The sequence below is a fragment of the Anolis sagrei genome, chromosome 5 (assembly GCF_037176765.1).
Source record: "Anolis sagrei isolate rAnoSag1 chromosome 5, rAnoSag1.mat, whole genome shotgun sequence".
Lineage (NCBI taxonomy): Eukaryota > Metazoa > Chordata > Lepidosauria > Squamata > Dactyloidae > Anolis > Anolis sagrei.
Window position 1 is genome coordinate 74,092,920 of NC_090025.1, and position 17,286 is coordinate 74,110,205.

The 17,286-nt window shown below is 37.7% G+C and overlaps 1 protein-coding gene across 1 annotated transcript in view; it reads right to left on the reverse strand.

Moving 5' to 3' along the window:
* Nucleotides 1-450: 450 nt before the first annotated feature.
* The window catches only part of KIT (KIT proto-oncogene, receptor tyrosine kinase), an 85,909-nt gene continuing 69,073 nt past the window's right edge, over nt 451-17,286 (reverse strand). The window contains exons 14-21 of the mRNA XM_060778533.2: nt 15,098-15,239; nt 13,145-13,233; nt 12,746-12,873; nt 11,212-11,334; nt 6,356-6,467; nt 6,133-6,232; nt 3,849-3,954; nt 451-3,063 (exon numbers count right to left, since the gene is read on the reverse strand). Coding sequence (XP_060634516.2) covers nt 2,938-3,063; nt 3,849-3,954; nt 6,133-6,232; nt 6,356-6,467; nt 11,212-11,334; nt 12,746-12,873; nt 13,145-13,233; nt 15,098-15,239 — 926 coding nt within the window. The 3' untranslated portion in view covers nt 451-2,937. The remainder of the gene's footprint in view (nt 3,064-3,848; nt 3,955-6,132; nt 6,233-6,355; nt 6,468-11,211; nt 11,335-12,745; nt 12,874-13,144; nt 13,234-15,097; nt 15,240-17,286) is intronic.

Here is a 17,286-nt window from a genome sequence, read left to right on the forward strand (position 1 = left end):
ACTGTCTATCCAAGTGCCAAAGAAGTACCATGGTGTCAACAATTATTACAAGTTTTTTTTCTCTTACAGTTGCAAAAGCCAAAAGGTTTTGTATTTATTTATGATAGTCTTATAAGTAGGATTGGAGGAAGAAAGCATACTAGCCATATTCTCACCTTTAATATATACATATACTGAATGTGTGGATGGAAGACAGGGACTGATACATACCTCTGGGTCCTGTCCCTACTTGGTATCCAGCAGGAGGTGTAAAGTGGCCCAGGATGTGTACAGTTAGACACACAAAATGTCTTCTACGCAACTGTGAACCTTAACTGTGCAATGTTCCTATCTGCACATGTGAAGCATAGACATGAAGAACCTTACAGAGCTGATTTAAAAAAATATTCTGGGCACTGTCCGCTAGCATAATCCTCCTTGCTCTGTGTCTTACAATCATATACTAATGCGTTGCAAGTGAAAACCGTTACAGAGTGACTCTAATTCAGTGCACAGTTCTGATCATACACATGGAGCTTTCCACTGTCAGGAAAGGAAGAAAATCTGCATGTGCAATGAGAAACATGATAGGCATTTATTTATGGGGAGAGAGAGAGAGAGAGAGAGAGAGAGAGAGAGAGAGAGAGAGAAAGGAAAGCCCCTGCTTACATGGAGCTTGGATCAAGCCATGCCTCACAAAATTCAGCAAACTTTTGAAAAGTGCAACAGTGTAAATGACTACATTGTAAGTGCCTACTTTTAAGAAAGGGATGGCATATTTTTGGAACCTTAATCCCAAATAATCTGGTTAAATACACAATGCTTGGTCAACAAAAGTTAGTGATGTTGGATATAATTTGAAGCCTCTGGCAGTGCATTTTTAAGAGGAACTTTCATTTAGGTCTACAGTTGCTCAATAATATTGCATTTGGACACAGTTACATCTATCAATGTAAAGCCGACAAGAGAAGTTGTTACATTTTAAGTGTAAATCACAACAGTCTTAAAGGGAAGCTATTCTGAAAATATACAGGTATTTTAGTGTAAGTCTATTAATCAAAAGATGATCTCGAGATTTTTGTTTATTGGACAGATGCTTTTAGAAAACCAAAGTGAATTCAGACAATATGGTAATATTGACACGTAATTCCTAAAGCTACCTGCCTGCATTTTGTATTAACCTGATAACTTCAAAAATTTACTTCTTGATCTATATTTCTATCCATACATCAGTCAATACTACAGGAAAACATCCTCCTCCCAAAATGTGGCCATGTGAGATTTTGTTCTATTAAGCTTACACAGCTGCATGTACCCAAGATATGCTTTGAGGAGAGTAAGAACATTATTTGACTATTCTAGCCAGACTATTAGAGCTACCCAAGGTATATATCATAGTTCATGTTGTGATACAAGCAGATGTGTCTTCACCAGACATGGGAACTACTAGGATGTTCTCCAACAATTTATGATGTAACATATTTGTCCACTTGAAGTTAGCCATGCAACAGTGTATCTTTATTTCCCAATATATGCTGTTAGAAATAGATGCACTGGTTGACCTTCCAGTGTGTATAATTGGTGTAAAAGAAATATATTGGGCCCTCTCTACCAAATCACAAAATATTGAGGGGGTGTATACAAATGGGAACATGTGCATACAAATGTTCCTGGTGTTGGAGGAAAATTCTGAGAGTGTCTTGGACCACAAGATCAAACCAGTCCATATTCCAGGAAACAAAGCCTGACTGCTCACTGGAGGGAAGGATATTAGAGGCAAAGACGACGATAAGAAAGCTTGGAGAAGACAATGATGCAGGGGAAAATGGAAGGAAAAAGGAAGAGGGGCCAACCAAGAGCAAGATGGATGGATGGTATCCTTGAGGTGACTGGCTTGATTTTGAAGGAGCTGGGGATGGCTACGGCTGACAAGGAGCTCTGGCGTGGGCTGGCCCAAAAGGTCACAAAGGGTCAGGAGCAATTGAATGAATACACAACAACATGGATACAAAACAAAAGCTTGGAAATTGTCTTCTGTTCTCTTCTTCTTATGTATCTTCTGTCTCGACTGGAAAATGCAGAAGCAAGACCTGTTATAGACACTAAACTCTTAGCGCAGAGGTGGGGAACCTGTATCCCTCTGGATGTTGTCCTGACTACAGTTGCCATAATTCCTTAACACCAGCAGGGCTGGCTATATCTTATGGGAGATGAAATACAACAACATCTAAAGTTAGCTCAATGTCTTTCTGTTCCTTTCTAATCAGGTGAGTAATGTCTTGGATTCTGGGGGCTCAATCCAATCCTGGATTTTTTTTTCTCTTGCAGAAACAGAATATAGTATTAGGAGGACTACAAAAACCTTTTCCTCACTCTAGTACCTGCAAGAAACTGTTTGACGTGGCTGCAAAACCCTTTGAAACTAATATCTGGACAACTCCATAGTCACAAGAGGAAAAAAATGAACATCTCAATGCCACTACCAGTTTCACATTGGATTTGGCCCAGAATGTCAAAGTTTGCTTACATTTCTAAGGTTCAAAGTTTCAGAACTAATGGAAAATGTCTTAAGACATTTGCCTTTCCAAATTTTCAAACAGGACCAACAACTTTCTAGAGTTAGTGCTCTTGAGATCTCCATTTTAAAAATGTTGCATTCAAAGAATTCCATATCCCATTTTTAGACATTCTTCCCCACTCCCAAATTTTAATGTTTACTTTCCACTTCTACACTACAAATGCAAATAACATAGCAACTATACACAGACTCTAGCAAACAGTGCAACAATGCTGTAACTGTGGTGGGCAATCTACTTTGCTTTTAACAGCATGTAATAAAAAAGGAAATTATTGTAGTATTTCTACTACTCTCAGTGTATCAGTGAACAAAATGAGAACAACTCGTAGCCATTGTTTTAAAAACTGCAGAGTCCCAATCATGGCTGGTTGAATTTGTTTTCAAACATCTTCATGTGTGAGGAGAGGCTGAGTAAATGAAGCACTGCTACCCACTGAGTTGATTCTCGCAGAGTGATCTGTACCATTTCCTTGACTGCAAATGCCGCTTGTAACATTTGAGTAAATCTGGAAGAGATACAAACTGGAATCAATACTTAATGGCCACACGTAACACCAAAGTATCTATCAACATTTTTGCATGTATTTGAGGCAAGTTAACACACTTGTACAGTCATTTTATGAAGTAACCTTGGTTCCAAAAATCCCATGTCACAGTGAATTTGACAACTTCAAAAGAGTTTAATCTCCAATTCTCTATAATGCTAAAAAATTAGGAAGAAAAATGTCATTTCCGCAGTGTTTGTGAGAGTCCAATGCCTTCCCATACACTTCTGAGGTCAATTCTGTCTTTTATTTCTCTCTGATCTTTACATTCCCACCCCATCAAACAGGCAGTTTATAGCTATAGGTCAGAACAACATTTCATGATGCATATGATGAAATAAATCCCAGGCCACAAAAGGTCATGCCATAATAAATTTATTAGCTTTTAGTGTTCCACAATAATAGTGTTTTTACTATTATTTCTTTTTGTAGCAAAACCTTATAACTGAACCTTAGGGCCTTGAAACTTCATTACATTTCTAAAGCCTGTAGGAAGTTCTCCACTGATGAAGAAGCAATCTGTCTCACTCAGTGGGACGAATACTTCTGTACAATGATTTTAACAATAGCCAAATGCAATACTTTCTCAGAAATTATTAAAAACCATCCAGGGTTCTATAACTCTCTTCACCAAATGGAACCACTTAAAACTGAATGCAGGATGTTGGTGTGTCTGGGGTTTCATTTTCCAAACACTGTGTCAAATAAAACTTTTTGCAACTCAGCCTAGACTACTCAACACTTACATGGTTTGTAGTATCTGAAATCTGTTGTTCAATCAGTTGTACAACTTGCTTAAAGGTTGGTCTCTTTACAGGATCTGCATCCCAGCAACTCTTCATTATCGCATACCTAGTCATGGAAAGAATGCATCAACTCAGATTTTAGCAGCAGATAAAGCATTGACTACAAACATTAGAAAAGTCTGTTTTCAAAACAAACTATTAAGTCTACAGGTCAACCAAAGGAAAAAAAAATCAGAAAACAGAATGAATGCACATTCAGCCAATGAGTGTACTGTAATATTCTTGAGTATTATACTACGATTCTAGGAAACTAGAGTTCAAGTTCCCACCCAGCTATTACTTCTCAGTCTGATTTTCTTTTGTTGTGTCAGGAGAGACTTGAAAAACTGTAAGTCACTTCTGGTGTGAGAGAATTGGCCATCTGCAAGGACATTGCCCAGGGGAAACCTGGATGTTTTGATGGTTTACCATCCTTGTGGGAGACCTCTCTCATGGTCTCCCGGACTTGAACCTGCAACCTATCAGTTTTCAGTCCTGCTGGCACAGGGGTTAACCCACTGCACCACCGGGGGCTGTGTCTGAAAGACTCAGGGCAAGTCACACACTCACAGCCTCAAAAAAAGGTAGTGATAAACCTTATTATTCACCTTCAACTCATTTCTGACTTGCGGTGAGATAAGGTGAATTAATCACAGGCATTCTTGTCATTATTTCTTCAAACTATCATTCAAAAAATTGACCACTGGATTCTACTGAAGCTTTTTGCTCTTAAGTGCAGGCCCCAGCCTTATATCCATTGTCAAGTTGTAAATGATATATCAAAGTGCTACAACTGGTTTGGTTATGAATGCTTATTGTTGTTCAATTTTAAGTCATTTTGTTAGGCAATTCTTTTAAAGCAGAACATTTTTAAGAATGAGACTGGGGAGCTGTATAGTATTTTAAGTACTGTAACAGGTTTTACTTGTTTTAAGTAATTTTACCTGACTTGTTTTATTTATTGTGGGTTTAACTCTCTCTCCATATATATGATGTAGGTTTTAAATAGCATTGTTTTTAATGTTGTGAGATGCTTTGGGTCTTGGTCAAGAAAGAAAGAAGGGGAATAAATAAGTAAATAAATAAATAAATAAATAAATAAAATAACCCTAGAGAAGGGGTCCTCAAACTAAGGCCCGGGGGCCGAATACGGCCCTCCAATGTCATTTACCCGGCCCTCACTCAGGGTCAACCTAAGTCTGAAATTACTTGAAAGCACACAACCAAAACAACAAGAATCCTATCTTGTCAGCCCTCCAGGTGTTTTGGACTTCAACTTCCACAGTTCCTAACAGCCAACTGTGGGAGTTGAAGTCTAAAACACTGGGAGGTCCCAAATTTGCCCGTGCCTGCTTTAGACCTTAACTCACAGAGGTACTAAGGGTCAGGAATTCTGGGAGCAAAAGTCAAAAACATCTAGAGGACCAAAGTTTGAAAAAGGCTGTTGTAGACTACAATTTATAGGCCTAAATTCAACTGCTAGTCCACTGAATTAATTTCTAGATTAAAAGTTAGCACACATGTAAACATCATCAATGCTGCAGAAAAAGCTTCAAAAGATAGCTGTGGCCCTGCAGGAGAAGGATTTCTAGCCACTGGAGCAAAAGTGTGGTTTAAGTGTCAAGCCTATGTCATTCCACCCCTCCAATATCAGCTAAAACATAATTGTACAAAAATTAACAAATATGAAAAGGGAGCATATCTCAGTTGTAGAACATGGCCTCTGCAAGCCAAATGTCCAAGATCTCAGAAAGAGAACCAAGAGAAGACAACCTATATCCCTGCAAAGCTGCTGGTCAATCAAAACTGACAAATAAGGAGGTAGTATTTATAAGTATTGTACCTAATTGAGGTAATTTCGTCATGTTGGCTGGTGACAGATTTTCTTGGTGGAGGGTTTAATTCACCTGAGTGTTTTGATTTTATATTCAGTTTTATGTTTATATTGCACAGAAAGCACTCAACTCTTGAGTACAAATGATTCAGTAAACTAATATCCCAATCTCACGCAGATATACTTGGGACATCAATCCTATTGATTTCACAGGGGCTTACTTTCAAGAAAACAATTTAGGAACAGCTGTATGTCAGTGATAGGGAATCTTATGAATATTCAGAATATAATTAAGATTTTCCTTCACTACAGCAACTTCCCAAAGACAGAAAACAAAGGACAGTTATTTAAATCAAAAACTGGACGCTTGTCATTTTCCATTTCGGAATTGTAAGAAGTCTGGTCTCTCACATTTCAGCAGGTGCAAATTCTGGGCTAAACATCCTGTATCCTTCCTTAATCCTTTTATAGAACTTGGAATCCACAGGCATTCCAGGATAGGGGCTGCCTCCTGTCAACACAGAAAATGTCAATATATCATAGCGTGTTTGAAAAATGGGGAGAAATAAAACATCCAAGTAGTAATCTTGTTGAGTTGCATCAAGCAGAAACCCGAAAGCCAAGTGTGTTTTACCTAGAGAGAAGAGTTCCCAAAGCAAAATTCCATAAGACCAGACGTCACTCTCAAATGTGTATACACACTCAAAAATGCTTTCAGGTGCCATCCACTTGACAGGAAGTCGTGCCTGTGAAAGGAAGCAAGACAATGAATGGGAAGATTAAGAATTATCCCATACTAAAATGTATTTTATGATAGTAAGACTGTCGTGGGCTAAAGATTTTTAGCCAATGATCCATCTGCCTTTGAACAGAGTAATCAGTGATTAACTATATTTGAACATACAAATGCCCCATTGTACCCAAGGATTCTGGATTCACAAATTTAACTATGTACATCTTAAGATTATTTTTTAACATTTACTAAAAGTAAAAATATAATATTCATTTGTGAGATTAACATAATTCAAAAACCACTGGGCGAATTGACACTGAATTTGGACACAATACACCTATCAGGCCAACAAGTGACCATCACTCATAAAAACACTGAAAAATACAGCAAAATAGATTTTAAAAGCCAAAAAATAAAAAAAACATTACACCGCATGCGCTTAACCACATAAATACACATATACACAAATATATACACACATATATACACACAATATATATATATATATATATATATACACAGACTGGGCCACAGCAACACGTGGCAGGGGATGGCTAGTTTTATATGTTGTTGTTGTTCATTCGTTCAGTCGTCTCCGACTCTTCGTGACCTCATGGACCAGCCCACGCCAGAGCTCCCTGTCGGCCGTTACCACCCCCAGCTCCCTCAAGGTCAGTCCAGTCACTTCAAGGATGCCATCCATCCATCTTGCCCTTGGTCGGCCCCTCTTTTATATAAGTTTTATATAGTTTTATATAAGGAACATTATTTTACTACACTACTGTATATAATGAGAGTTGAGAAACCATAGAATTTGGTATTCCTTGTGGATACTGGAACCAGCCCCAGTAGATACTGACAATTTCTTGTGTACATTACTAAAATGGGGAAAGTTGACTATAAGTTTTATTTTTATTGAACAAAAAATACCCCTTATTTTAGATGTAATAACTGCAATTAATTATTCTTCATTCATCTTTTATTACTCTTAACAGGAACGGATATCAGACTTTGGCCATACGCATCAGGCAAGGGACCAAGGACTGTTGGGATGATGTAACATTTGCCTTCAAGGAAGAACCACAAGGAAAGGAAGACCAAGCTCCCTCTCTCCTTCCAAAGGGCCATGGAAAGAGCTAGAAGCTGTGGTTCATTCTCCCTGTTTGAAAGAACAACCCTACAATTCTGTGACTGCAGAATAGATGGAAGGTATAGCACAGTGGTCTCACCCCACTCACTGGTCAAGAGACTAAGCTCACTGGATGAGATGGGCTTAGTGATAGGGTTTGTGTTCATTGTGGAAATTTGCTTTAAGCTGCCTTGAAGATCATTCAATAAAAAGGCAACATATAAGCCTCCTATATAGATACTTCCTAAGTGTTCTTAACTGCAAGCCCTGACAGTTAAAATTGGTTCTCACTGATTTATCACTGCAGCCTTTGTTGATGAGTCTACCAATTAAATCAATTACAGTTTACAGCTCCAATTATTATACAACCCACTGAGAAAGTGATCACTATTAGAATACAAGGAGCTACAAAGATACTACCAAGGCAAAAAGTGAGAGATATATATTGAAGAAAATTCATTTGAGTGTATTGTTGTGATCTTCCATTATTGTCTTTTAAGATCCAGTCTGATATCATTGGAAGGCATTTATTTCTTGCCCGCTCCAACAAAGAATTATTTGTCTTATGTCTCATAAATTGCTAAAATTATGAAGATGGTGATGGCATATTTGCAGTTCAACTATATGTAATCTAAAGGTCCTTAAAATGTATGGCAATTCTGACAACCCTCAACATTTTAGCAATACCCACAGAAAATTAATCATACATATTACAAAGGTTATGGTCTTCATATTTATTCAACATTGTTTTATTGAATCCTTTCCCCCCATCTTTTAGGTTTTATTTGATTAAAGAAATTTTAACTCACATCTCCACAAATATTTAAATTTTTGTACTATAAACTTGGAAACTTAAAAATCAAATGCCTAAATCCCATGGTTAGTCATTGAAAGAGGGGACCTGTTGAGTCAGTCAAGTGTACATAAGTGCTGACTTGCCAAGATGCTATTGTTTTAATGGTTCTACATTTAGTTGGGACAAAAGGATCTTAGGACAAACAACTAAGTAAATAATAGTTTTGTATTTGAATGGGACATCATCTCAAACAGCAGTGGCTTATGCCGTCCAACAAATCATTTATGAAACTAAAGGGACCTTCTGTAACAATTTTTGATACAGTGCATGTGTTTATATAAGCGGTTCTGTGAAAATGAAAATTAAGCTGAAGTTGTAATGTGTCCTCCTTTGGGCTATACTAAATTACTACTCCTTTGAACCACTTCTGGTTCTTTTTTTTATTAAAAAAACAGGATTATTAATACTATTACGGCTAGGATATTCATGAAATGCCTCATCTACTTTTTCATATTGCTATTACAAATTCATTTTCTGCAACCTTATGGTGACCTTTATAGCTTAAAGCCTAATTCTAACAGCAAGACCGAGATAGAACAGAGCTAATGAGTCAACCGCTGAATGGCAAGTCAGCATAACGTAAATCCAATAGAATCAAAAAGACTCATGTAATTGGGATTCCAGCCTGTGATGACGACCCATGACATTTCAAAGGGCCACATAGTTGATTTCACCAAAGTTATTGTGATGTCATGGGTTTGTATATCAAAAAATGTTGTCTGTTTTGTTGGGTTACCATGCAGTAAGTAGCTGCTGGGAGTGGAGAGACAATTGAGTGTTGAGGTGGATGCTGACTAGGGGAATGTTTAAGGAGATTTGCATGAAATTGTCATCTAACAAATGTGAGTTCAGATGGAGAGGTAAATTGGTTGTAGCCAAGGATTTGAAAAAAAACTGCAACAAGAAAAGGGAGTTGACTTAGACAAGGACTGAAGAGAAATGAGTTCAAGTTGAGTGATTGGTGAGGGTCTGATTTAGCTTGAAATAAAAGGTATTTTAAAGGTTATGTATAAATGCTCTGCTCTTTTATGTTTAAATTCTGTAATAAAGGTTTTGTTTTTACATACTTTAGCTTCTGTAATTATCAATCTGAGAATCTGGTTTCAGACAAAGTGTCTGTGGAGGCACTGTTGAAGGTGGGATAAAAGCAATATGAATCTTCATAGAAACTTTGAAGGCATTTAGACTGATCCCACACAAGGCAGCCAGGAATAGGTCCTTAAGCATAACAGACATGGGATGAGGGAAAGCCCTCACATTGCAAAATGCTTCACATTTGGTGGGCTTAATGGTAAAGATTCCTATATTTGGCCAAAGTGGTGGGATGGTGAGAGGAATCCTCACAGTTGGTGGGACTGGCGTGATTGCCCAACTGGAAAACTCCACATTTGGTGTTTTCAGTGGTTGAAATAAACACCAAAGTTACTGCTGTGGAGTACAAGAACTTGCTGTGTTGGTGACAGAAAGCAATTTGCTTAACTACTTCATCTAACTGTATGAAGTAAGACCTCTGAATTAGAGCTTCAAGCGATATCTTTGATCACGCAAGGAAGAGCAAATCTGTTCTTGTCATACTTCGAGGGAGACACTGCCTGCTGTCACTTTCCAGAGTGATTGGGAGGGCTCCTTAGCATCTGCTCTGAGATTATGCCAGACACAATTACAGGACATCTTCTCTCCCTGGTTGCTAACAGCTGCAGCTAAGCCCTCTTTCATGCCATAAAACATCAGGCAACTCAGGACACTGAAACCCCTTAATTTAGACAAATGGAGTGCAATTACTTACTGCCCACCTGCAAGCTGTTGTCTTACGCTTAAAGAAAAAAAAAAGCCCCAAGGATGGAGTTAATTAGACTGAGGCTGGAAATTAAAGCAGTTGTCTGAATACAGTTTCTCAACACACAGATATGCTATTGAGGTGGTTTCTTCCTAAATTTGCTAGTTTTGCTGCTCAGATTTTTTATCTCCGCTTAACAGCCAGCATCTCATAATGAAATCTGCAGGGAAAAAAGTAGTGGTAGCAAAAACAGATCTAAAAGGAAGGAATGCAGTCATCTTTGCTTGAGCCTTGGATGAGACGGATCTTCATTATCTCAGGAGATGGTTTCAACGGTGTCCCCACCTCCAGTAAACAGGAAGAGATTACAGCTTTAATACAGCGATTTAGCTGAGAGGAAGTTTATTTGAGGGGAGGCCATTTGTCGTGAACAGGTGACACAAGACACCTCCTTCATATCTTCTGTTAGAACATCCAGCCCATTTTGCTTCCGTTGCCTACCCCCATTCTAAGTTGTGCTTTCTAGGCATAACATTTCTGTACATATACATTTTGAAAAAGGTCAATGGCCATTAGGAATCAGGGAAGGGTTTACCATATGCTTTATACCAGTGGTTTCCAACCTGTGGTCTGTGGACCACTAGTGGTCCACAAAAAACTAAAATATGGTCCACAGCCTCACTGTTACTTCACTATTGCAACAAGAGTGAGTGGTCTCGCAAAACTCCCTTTTAGTGCCGAGGCTTAATAAATATAGTTTTCTGTGGACAAGCAGATGGTGACTACTGAATGGCATATGTTCTGTATCAGAAACTAGAGCTGATGTGGTCTATCCAGTACAGTTTTCTGAATTAGCACCCCAAATAATGAAACCAAATCTGTAATTTAACAAAATCTGATTCATAACCCTTTTGGTGCTAATGTTGGTCCCTGGTCAAAAAAAGGTTGGGAACCACTGCTTTATACAGATAAAGGTGATATTCAAACATACTTACATTTCCTTTGACAACATAGTTTGAGTCATTCCTAATGTCTCTTGCAAGACCAAAGTCACAGATTTTTGTGATCCGTCCATGAGTGAGCAAGATGTTGCGTGCTGCTAAGTCTCTATGGATGCACTGAATGGAATAGACACAACAACAAAAGATATACACATTATATCAATAAACAGAAATAATTGCGCACCAGTACTGTGAAGAGCAGTCTAGGTTGGGGGGGGGGGGGGGAGTGACATGTAATCAAATGTATCTTGGCTTTTCTTATTTAAAACAGGGGCCAGTTTTATATCCTGAGAGCTATTGAGTGGGGAACCACTGAAAAGTAAAAATAAAGATGCCAATAATCAACTTCCGGCCCTCAAAACGAGTATTTTGTGATGTGAAACACTATAGAGAGACCTTATAAACAATTTGAAATATGGAGAAAACGAAAATATAAAGACACCTGTAGAAGAGAAGGCTGAGAGTTGACATGATGGCCATGTATAAATATGTGAGGGGAAGTCATAGGAAGGAGGGAGCAAGCTTGTTTTCTGCTGCCCTGGAGACAAGGACACGGAACAATGGCTTCAAACTACAGAAAAGGAGATTCCATCTGAACATTAGGAAGAATTTCCTGAGAGAGCTGTTCAGCAGTGGAACTCTCTGGTGAAGGCTTCTTCTTTGGACGCTTTTAAACAGAATCTGGATGGCCATCTGTTAGGAGTGCTCTGAATGCAATTTTCTTGCCTCTTGGCAGGGGGTTGGACTAGATGGCCCATGAGGTCTGGTCCAATTCTATGATTCTAAAAAAGTTGCTATGGGGTTTCTGTCATTCTTAGTTCTCTGATTCTCCTAACGATGACTTATAATGAAGATGTAAATGTGTAATTCACGGAATGACTTCTGCTCTTCCCAAAAAGATTGGCAGGAATGGTACTTTGTCTTAATATTCTTGTCAAAGTTCCAGTGACAGAACAAAATAATTCATCAAGGATCCTACACCAGGTTCCTTCGAGAGTGGTTTGTTCCAAGGTAACTATAGGAAGAATCTGTATTTAATTAGTTTACTCCACATTGCCTTGTGTCACTTTCTAAGATGATTTTATTTCATTTAATCTGTTTACCTTTTTCTCTACAAACTGTACCTTATCCTTCTGAGACTGCCAATTTAGAAATGACTCACTGCATAGTTAATTAGAAGGAAGTTCCATGGAAATCAAACGAATATGCTTCTAAGTTATGCCTTTGGGATGGAATTTGTTGTTTGCTTTAGGGGTTCTTCCATCAAAGACGCTGCATAACTGGGTCCAAACATTTTGTATGTTTTGTATAAAGAAGATAAAGTTAGGTGAAACCAACCAATGGTTGACTCTATAAATCAGTACCTACATGAGCCATAAATGAGGGCACAATTTTTAAAAGTTGCTTAAAATACAGGCAAGATATAAGTTGACTCTTTTTCAAAAAGATTATCCAACAGGGAAAATATGCACCATTTAATGTCACGCTGTATGAAAAGAAATCATTATTTTCCATGTTTCTGACTTACATTTTTGGAGGACAGAAAGCTCATTCCCTTTGCCACCTGGTAAGAAAAACTTAATAGGTCTTCAATATCCAGAGCCAATTCATCATCTTCTAAGATGGCAATGGTGACATCCTGATTAACAAATGATCCTAAGCAACAGATGTAGGAACAAGGTACAAATGGATTAATTATGGCTGTTTGGGAAGATAGCAGACTTTCTATTAACAGAGCATGATACCAAATTAACACAGCAATGCTCCTCAAACATATAATCTGCTATGAAAACACGAAGCTATTCTGAACATCTTATTGAAATCTGCCTGCTAACTCACTTAAAAACCTCAATGTAGACTATTCAAGTTTTAAAAAATGGACAATTCCAAAAGAGAAGGCATTCTACTTTCCCTCCTACCAACTCACCTGTCCTTCCTGGACTTCTTTTAGCAGTTTTGGCATGGACAACTTTAGATACTCCAGGTTTCATATCCATATATTCATTGGTAGCATCACTGTATGGAAAAAAGGACATCTTTGCAACTCAAAGAATAAATGTCTTGGAAAGCAAACAATATTTTACACTGAACATTAAGGAATATATTTAATATTTAATTAACAATAAAACAAAGGAGAATATACAGTAAGTGATTGTGACTAAAAGCCCCTTCATTTGACTGCTGGTAAATGAAGGGATTTTAGGATGCCATCAATTAGAGTGATTTGTAAGCTGATGCTTTGGATTTCAGAAAAGTTCATTTTTGTTAACTATAACCTCTCCTTACCTAAACTAGCTATAATCTGAGATACTTATTAATTCATTAGTTAATTTACTATTATTTCTCATTTTCATGAGTGTTTGAATTCACAATAAACCACCATTTCCTATGGTTAACTACTGTTAACTATGATTTATAGATGTAAATCAATTTCCTAATCAATAGTTTTAAGATGAGGTGTTTTGAATGAACCTTAATTAAACTAAACAGAATATTCTGGGTTAAAAAGACATGTGAAACAAAGACAGAACATAGAGTTCACAAACACTCACTAGTGGTTACAGCAAGCATTTGAACATGCTTTTAAAATCATGAAATTCCCATGATTTAAGAAAATGAAAAAAAGTAACTATTGGTGAGGCCACACCTCGCAATCTAAAGATTACACCTCATTCAAAACCAAAGATAAATTTACAGAAAATAGGATGTCATGGAGAAGGTTTCAACTTAACCTTTCTTTGCTTGGAGAGATTTTTGCAACCTCTACCAGCAATTGCAACCTCTACCAGTGATTTAAAACTTTGTGGGAGTTAGGGGCACATGATACCTGCAAAAGTAGAAAAACTACAAATCACAAATGTCTTCAAAGACAGTTCATTGCTAGACCCTCCTGCCAGATATTGACCACAGAATCATGCTGGAGGACCTAGAAATGTCTAGAGAACGTATCTTTTTGGTTGCATACAGGATAGCAGTGGAGGCAGTGGAAAATACAGTAATCAGCAAATATTTAAGTCCAAAAATGTGGAGAGACTAATAAAAGTCAGATGCAGACTAATAAAAGTCAGACCTTTCCAAGCCCCTGGAACTCTTCAATGATTAAAAATATGGAAGGTTCAAACCATTGTTGATTTAGAGCATTTAACTTTACTGCTTGCATGATGGGAAAGAGTTTAGCTTCTCACCTAAAGGGGAGAAGACCTAAGGTGCTAGGCTACAGACCTGCTCAGATATTGAGCAGATCTGTAACTCAGCTGCAGAATGGATTGGGTCTTCACATGCTCTGAGCCTTCACATGCTCTGAAGACGAATGAAAGAGTAGACATATTTAGCCCGAACAATCTAGGTATTTGAGTAGCAGAAAAACTGAACAGGTGGTGAAGTGGAAAGAGATTTGAACTCACTAAAACTTCAATGACTGTGTCATTCCTAAATGAAGTTACAGCTTTTATTAAAGTCTAACTACCATGTATGTGTTTTCATTTTTGTTCAGGATAGACTTGTTTCCAGTGTGGCTTGCAAGTAATATAGACATTTTCTTCTGGTGCTAAGTTTACAGTGGTGTCTGTCTATAAAGACCCAATTCATAATGATTCAAAGACACAAAAAGCCTATATTCAATAATTTGATGTCTATTGCTAAAGAAAGGCAGGCTGCATGGAGGACACAACACAAGAGGGAAGTTGTAAACATAAAATATAGGAAAAAAACTCAGGGTGAGGCATCTCCCACTCCCCAGACAACAAGCCAGCTTCGGCAAATAGAACAATTCTCTGTAGCCATCCTGAATCCTCTGAGAAGAAAGAGTGAAAAGGAAATGTGATAAACAAAAACCCGTCCTATCACAGAATGGATACAAGAATTGGCACCAAATCCTTACTACATGTGTTCTTTTTGATGGAGGAGGTTCTTGTAAACAGCCGTTTCTTCATGCTTTGGGCAAATAAAAGAATCACGTTTCCTCCTCAGAAAATTCAAAAGGTCGCCATAACAGCAGTACTCCGTGATGACCAGGGTAGGACCTGCAGATGCAGAGGAAGTTAGAAGTGGTGAATACATTTTGTATTCTGGCTCAGACATAATAAAAAGATTATTGGGCCACGTGCATGAAAATAGCCTGTTTCAAACAGAACTACAGAGCAGCGTTTCAGCTTGAAAAGTCAGGGTGAAATTACATCAGCAGCATCTCTATTCAGGACCTGGGCCCTATTTACAATTAAGAAGATGTCATTCCCAATTAATTATTTCCACACATCAATAGGACTGCAGTGTTAAAAGCACACACATACACGAATTAAATAAGTCTTGTGATAATGGTGCAAACCAGACACATCTGTTTCATTTTGGAGCCCTTCCTGAAGGAAGTGATCTGTTCCAAATGTAAGCTTCTCACATTAATCCTTTGATTCACTTTTGTTTATAGAAAGACATCTCACTCTTACAGTAATGTTTTGGAAATGGTATAAAATATTATATTCAGGAAAAAACAATTCAGATTGAATAAGCTCACTAAGACACAAAGTGAGATCTTCCGGACTTTCAAAACTGTTATTCAGGGTCAGAAAAAGAAATAAAGTCTCAATTGTTTTTATATAAAAATGAGTTTTCTCATTGCCTGATTCAGTCATTTGAATATCTAATACTATTGTCTGGGATTCTGAAGTTAGGATCTTGGATAGTTCTCTTATACACAGATTAGCTTATATCAACTCAAAGACCTCCACTACTTTCTGGGTCTTTTTGGAGTAATAGGAATATCAGTGGCAGTGGAGTCAGCATATGAGGAATGGTACATAGTGCTGTATTTCAGGGAGAGACAGCAGTGGAGATGGGGTTCTAGGCCAGCCTCCAATTCAAGGCACGTTTCATTAGTACTTCCACTTGAAGTGTCTGCATGGAGCACTTTTGCCTAATTTCACGCATTATCTTGTTTCCTCCTTTCCTCATTTTTTAGCTTTAGGCCTCCTCAGAGCTAAGCCGAGAGAGAGACATGAGAGATCAATTTGATGAGACTGCTGACAAATATCTCACTTCTTCTGTATGCATTATTTGTTTGTTGTCAAAACTATGAGGCTTCTAAGAAAACATATTTTCCTCTGGAGCTTCTTGGGCATGTATGCGAATTTCTAGGATTTTCCTCATTTTTCTAAGGCTTACTTTAACTGAATTGCAAAACTGAATCATTCTGCAATTGTATGTTTATGTCTTTGAAGTTAAGTTTCCTACCTTATTTTTCTTAGATCTAATTTTATTAAAATACATAAAGACACATAGTGTGACTTATATGGCAGTTCAAAATACAATTTCCAATTTTGGTGAATTCAAATAGGTACACATTTTGACTAAGGGGTACTAACATTTAGGACCTGAAGGGAAAAGTGTGCATGAATGTGTTGAATGAGTCACTCTGTTTCAAAAGAAATTTTGTTCAACTTGAGCTGACACTGATGTACTACATATTTGCTTTGAGCTTAGACAGGAGCCTCCACTTTTACTATACGATTGCCTTTTGGTTATTTTTGTTTTGCATTTTCAGAAATTTGGAGCTAAAATGTTAAGTTTGTAATTATGGATTAATGTTTCAATCAGGACAGACAGAGATATACAGGACTGCCTGCTTCTTAAAGCAGAGTATTGACAACAAACAGAACAGACCCCATACATATTTGTTCATACAGACGTAGAATTTTAAAATAGTTCTTTAAAGCTGCCTAACATTAAGCAACCTAGATGCAATTTGGGAGAGTCTTGAAGCTCCAGTTTCATTCAGATGTGTCAAAAACTTGCAGACAAGTTATAGTTTCCAGCAGAGGTGAATAGGAGGAACAGTAGCAGCAACCTGAATAACAAATAATGAGTTGCATTTGCACACTGGGTCCACTGGGCATGTTTGTCTTCCCTAAGTTGTCCTGGCTCATTTTCTCTTTAGGTTTCTTGGCCCTTGTAGTTGTTGCAAATAGTTTTGTAAAGCTTGGGATTTTCCTAAACATTCTGATTATAAATCTCTGTCTCTTGAGCAAGGATGGCATTGTTTTAGTTCTGTAAGGACTCAGATTCAGGTAATTACAT